General features: G+C 35.5%; 1 protein-coding gene across 1 annotated transcript in view; it reads right to left on the bottom strand.

Moving 5' to 3' along the window:
* Nucleotides 1–202: 202 nt before the first annotated feature.
* LOC106459307 (disabled homolog 2-interacting protein-like) overlaps nt 203–6,364 on the bottom strand; it is a 140,503-nt gene continuing 134,341 nt past the window's right edge. Inside the window, exon 28 of the mRNA XM_022385761.1 lies at nt 203–440. Coding sequence (XP_022241469.1) covers nt 203–440 — 238 coding nt within the window. The remainder of the gene's footprint in view (nt 441–6,364) is intronic.

The raw sequence follows: 6,364 nt of genomic DNA, 5'->3' as shown, positions 1-6,364 counted from the left end.
AAAAAAAAGGTTTTATGTAGGCCATACACAAAGGGTCGGACTCTATTCAGAAGAGTTTTGAAAAAAGAAATCTGGAGCCAAGTATTATGAAATAGTTTGCAAACAAAGAAACAGATCGAGAACCTAGAGTCAACTGCCACAGTTCGGAATCTATTAGGAGGTATCCTGTAAACAAAAGCAAAAATCGAGAACTTAGAGCAAACTACCACAGTTCGGAGTCTATTAAGAGGTATCCTGTAAACAAAGGCAAAAATCGAGAACCTAGAGCCAACTGCCACAGTTCGGAGTCTATTAAGAGGTATCCTGTAAACAAAGGCAAAAATCGAGAACCTAGAGCCAACTGCCACAGTTCGGAGTCTATTAAGAGGTATCCTGTAAACAAAGGCAAAAATCGAGAACCTAGAGCCAACTGCCACAGTTCGAAGTCAATAGTAGGTATTCTGTAAACAAACATAAAGATCTGGAAGCTAGAAGGAGATGTTTAAAAGTTCGGAATTGGCACCATAGTATTTTTGTAACCCATATATGAAAGATCGCAGGCTATAGCAAGATGTTTTATAACCCTCACATGCATACTGTGAAACTATATGGATGTATTGTATAACCCACATCAACAGTAAGAATCTTTAGGTGTTACGACCCAAATGTCCTGATTGGGGAAGTACAGGTACATGAAAGTTCAAAACCTAAAATTCAACATTCAGTTACCCACACGTACAAGGGTCGGGATAATCCGTTCACTAAAAAGCTATGTTCTCCAACGCATCACAACGGGTCAGAGATATAAAAAACAAACAAGAGACACTCCGTAACCCACACATAAAGGATCAGAGACTATCGATACTCCGTAGCCTACACATAATAGGTCAAATATTATAAGGGGATATTCTGTAACACACACAAAAATGGTTGGATACTATATTGAGATGATCTACGACATACACACACATAAGCAAATATTTCCATACAAATGTTTAAAGCCTGTAAGAATGCCAACTGGTAGGAGACTATGGATGGACAGCATTTTGTGTGACCCACACCTCCAGGTTCCAGTATTATATGATGGGATATTCTGTAACTCATCCCTACCCACAAGTATTATAGAAAGTATTCTATAATTTATACTTCCATATTAGGAGAAATTATATGTGAATTTTATGACCCAGTTAGGAGACTTTAGAGTGGTATTCTGTAACAGACACACGACTCATAGTTCAAAGAAACACATTTTGTCATTTTCTCAGACCGTTGAGTCAGTTTTGAATCATGTTAAATTTAGAATCGGATAATACTATTATGCTTTTAATAAATATTAGTTCTTAAATGTGGTAACTCTGTGTTGAAAATATATGTAAAAATAGCCAAACCCTTGTGGACGATTTGAAAATTACTGTACTTTGATCAAAATGGAAGCTTATGTTGGCATAGTAGTTTTCGTAAGATAATCCATCTTTTTGTTTGAAGGTGAGTAGACTAAAATTATTTTTTTAAATGATGAGGTTCTAAACTTGCAAAATCAATATATTTTTTAATGAGGTCTGGATTTCCTTATTGAAAAGTAATGTGAAACATAAAAGTATCACTGGGTTAAGATAGTCACTAAAGTCATTGAAAACATTAAATTTATAGATATAAAATATATATATATATATATATATCGCTATTACTTCACAGAATGCATTCGTCCATTGTATAAAGTTTCTACAAAAAAAAGGGAATGTTTATTTATTTGTTTGTTGTTAAGTATAAAGCTACAAAATGGACTATTTGTTTCTACCACGGGTATCAAAACCCGATTTTTTAGCGTTACAAGTCTTCAGGCTTATCCCTGAGCTACTGATGGGTAGAAAAAAAAAGAAATTAAACAATAATATCATCAGAAAGTATTGATGAAATACCTATTACGACACCATTTGGATCTAGTTCATTTGATAATCAAGAACTTACTGCGGCACACTTTGGATCTAGTTCATCTGATGATGAAGTACTTGCTGCGGCACCATTGAAATTTAATTCATCTGATGATGAAGTATCTGCTGTGGCATAAGTTCACAGAACACGGAAAACAAACAGAAACTTGGTTTGAAGTTCAAATAAAAAGATATTGATCTTGTCAACACCGCTTGGGCCGGTACAGAAATAGAAACGGATGAAATCTGTACACCACATCAATATTTCATACAGTTTTTAATGGTCATCTCATCTCAAACCTATGTGAACAGTTTAAATAAAACGGGTAATAGACTTTAGTTACACAACAACATCTGAAATTGAATAAATTCTGGGCATTCATATTCTATCATATATTATATAGATGCCATGATATAAACTTAAATCAAAAGAACACAGACAATTTTCAATAATTGCAGATTATTCCCAGAAATCAGTTTGATAAGCTAAGAAATTATTTTCATGCAAATAATAATTTTGATATCATCCAGAAATGGGAACCAGGATAACCCACTTTACAAATTACGTCCAATCATTGAATCTGTACGAAAAAACTTGAATACATTACCAGTGCAAGTTTGTTTGTTTTTTGTTCTGAATTTCGCGCAAAGCTACACGAGAGCTATCTGCGCTAGCCGTCCCTAATTTAGCAGTGTAAGACTAGAGGGAAAGCAGCTAGTCATCACCACCCACCGCCAACTCGTAAGCTACTCTTTTACCAACAAATAGTGGGATTGACCGTGACTTTATAACGCCCCCACGGCTGAAAGGGCGAGCATGTGTGAAGGGGATTCGATCCAGTGCAAGAGAAATATTCTATTGATGAAATGATCTTACCAATCAAAGAAAGATCCGATATGAAACAATATAATAAAAGCAAACCACATAAATGAGGTTTTAAAGTTTTTGTACTTGCTATTGCAAATATAATTATTTATGACTTTGAAATGTACAATGGAAAAGGTACAATAGCAATAAAAAATGAATATCTTAGAATTAGTGTGAATTTGATTCTGAGATTGATAGAGAATTTACAAAAATATCAAATTCTTTTGAGATCATTGGTTCAGTTCTTATAAGTTGATAATACCTCTGAAAAAACGAGAATTTTTGGTTGCTGGAACTGTTAAGACCAAATAGGGTTGTATACTGCAAACTAATGTCAGGAAAACATTTAAAGAAAAGGCATGGGTCATTTGATTACCAGATAGAAGAAAAATCAAATACAACTTTTTTTATAAATGGTATGACAACACATCAGTGCATCTGTTATCCTCGTTTGTTAGCTGCAAACTTGAGAAAAAAAGTGCAGCAATGACAATATAACATCCAATGTCCAGCTATAGTCCAGATTTATAACAAATTAATGTTTGTGTATGGATTATTCAAATCTCCATGATATGTTGTTCGAGTTTTATCGTGCGAGTTTCAAATCTAGGCTTATTATATGATAATACTTTTCTTCTCATAGGCATGTGTTGTTTCAATGCTTGGCTGTTTCATAAGTTACGCTGCCAAATGAAAAAAGAAATACTACAATCACTTATGGATTTCTGATATGAAATCGCCCACAGTCCTTTGGTGAGATCAAAATGGGAAACAATGGAGTGAAAAGAGGAAGACTATTATAATTTGAAATTGTGCTGCATTGTTGCAGAAAAAGTATACCAAAATTAGTTGTTGTCATTAGATACGATAGTACAGACAATGGCCACAGTGTGCAGTCGGCAAAAATTAGTGTTTGTTTTTAATTTCGCGCAAAGTTACACGAGGGCTATCTACGCTAGCCGTCCCTAATTTAGCAGTGTGAGACTAGAGGTAAGGAAGCTAGTCATCACCACCCACCGCCAACTTTTGGGCTACTCTTTTATCAACGATTTATCGTAACATTATAACGCCACCACGGCTGAAAGGACGAGCATGTTCGGTGTGATGGGGATTTGAGCCGCAGATTGCAAGTCGAGCGCCATAACCAGGCCAAAATTAGTGATGCAAAGGTAAATGATAACATATCATTTTAATGAATATTTAATTTTTGATTCGTTGATCTGCAAGGAATACATAATAGATATTTAACAATTGGAAATTAATGAACTAAAAATGTATCATTTTGTAAAAAAGAAAAAAAATTCAGATGAGATTTACAATGAATTTGGTTAAAATTTGTTTCTAATTTCAGGGCTCCCCTATAATTCACAAAAGCTTCACTATACTGACCAGGCTCTTCCATTATTTCTATGGTTATCCCAAAGAAATCCGTACCCAAAAACAAGTCCCATAAGCAATATTCCCTTCAATTTTTTCACGTGCTCCAGTATCAAGGCAATTTTGGGAGAGGGTATTTTTGAGAATCGGCCCTATTGGATCATCAGATCGCTTTGCAGTGCTACCATTTGGTTATTTGGGCTTTAGGCCTATCGATTTCCAGGATCATTAAGGCCGTCAACGGGGCTGCAATAATGAAGTGCGTGTCACTTGATTGGTTGTTGTGCTGCCGCTCAGCCTAGAGGGAACACTGCCCGTAAGGGCACTCACCCATGGTACCTGTGCACGTGTGCCACGATTGGTACTTCTCGTGAGTAGAAGTGTGAACACTATTTCAGATATAGTGCTCCTGGGATCCCGAGGGGTTTCAAAAGCACAAAATTCGATGCCAGATTCGGTTTCAGCGACTTTGAAAACCTGCTCTTTGCTCCTCTTCATACTTGGATGACCTTCCGGGAGCGTTTTAGTCCCCCTTGGCAGTAAGGCTAAACCATATAAATAAGAAAGTCCCCCGAGTTCGCTTGCAAGGTTTGGTCACGATAGCTCAAGAAACGTTGGAGACATTCGCGGAAAACAAATTCACAAAGACACAACGGGAACTAAAACAGAATGTTGACAAAAATGCATTTGTTATTACCAGATAGTTTGTTTATGTTTAATTATTCAACCACTTTCTTCTCTGTCTTTTTTGGCCATAAATACACACACGTGTGTGTTAAAAAATACCAAAAGAATATTATATTAACATTTATTCACAACTTAAAACTTCTTACACATAGACACAAATTTTCAACTCTTTCGAGTGTACAAAGAATAAAAGATATTTGGTAGTAATAGACATTTATTTTGCTTTATGTTTTAAGCCAAGTAGGTAATATATGTGTTAAAGTGCCAAAAAATATTCATTAATTAAGATTTATTCACCACCTAAAACTTTTTAAACACTGACTCTATAACATTAGTAATCTTAGGCCTATTTGTAGTCTAATTAGGCCTAACACATAAACGTAACGTAAGGTTAAACTCAAACACTACTTGGTAAACTTTATTTTGTTTTTGGCTACAACACAATGTGACAAAACTTCTGAATTAAACTACTTTGCTGTTAATATCACCGAAGTTATAAAAAATTAAGAATAAAAAACAAACCTGCTAACAAATAAACATGAATATTGAGCATTCAATATAAACACCATAGTTGGCCTAAGAACAATCAGGTGATAGTGTTGTTGCTAAGCGACAGGTATATTGTTGAGCATTACCAAAAATAAGCCTTTTATAGTTAGTGATTATAGTGGTCTTAAAATGTGATTTTGTAAACATTTGTTCGTTCTTTTTCATTATTTTATACTTTCGTACTTTTGGACGCATATTATTATTATTTTCTATTTTTAACTACAACACTGAAAAGTAAAATAAATAAATAAAATAATTATACGATAAATCCGCTACCATAAGAATATAATGATGTGTACATAAACACATCGTGGTCACAAGTAAATAGACACCACCTTTTCAGAAAAAATTAAATTTTTCAGTTATATTCACATGAATTAATATATTTATAATTTAATTAATATCTAGTAGATCTTCCTTTCGCTTCGTAGAGTTCGTTGATCCTTTGGGGCATCGTGAGAATCATCTCGTCAATTTTAGATTGTGGGATTTTCGCCCACACTTGCTTCTGAACTTGGAGTAGATCTCTCTTCGAAGTTGGTTTTTTGGTTGTTTCTTGACTTGCCGGTCGAGTATGGCCCAGAGGTTTTCGATGGGGTTCATGTCAGGAGATTGGCTCGGCCAGGGCAACTTCTGGATACCATTTTCTTCCTGCCACTTTTGGGTGTTTCTAGCAGTCTGACACGGTGCTCCATCTTCCTGGAACAACGCTGTGTTCTTGTCCACAAAACCCGAGGAATAAAGTGGCAAGAGTCCTTCCTCCAATATTTCGACGTATTTCGCAAAATTTATGTTGCCAACGCACTCCATTAAGCTCGATCTCCCACCAACCCAAACAGCTACCCAAACCATCACCCTGAAACCACCATGCTTCACAGGTGTCTGCAATCTGTTGAGTCAAAACTCTTGGTGAGGCATTCTCCAGATCCATATCATTCCACTGTCCGAAAATTGATTCGTCTGAGAACAATAC

The sequence above is a fragment of the Limulus polyphemus genome, unplaced genomic scaffold (genome assembly GCF_000517525.1).
Source record: "Limulus polyphemus unplaced genomic scaffold, Limulus_polyphemus-2.1.2 Scaffold590, whole genome shotgun sequence".
In the NCBI taxonomy this organism is placed as follows: Eukaryota; Metazoa; Arthropoda; class Merostomata; order Xiphosura; family Limulidae; genus Limulus; species Limulus polyphemus.
Note: the sequence above shows the minus strand (reverse complement) of the source record. Positions and strands in the feature narration are given on the sequence as shown.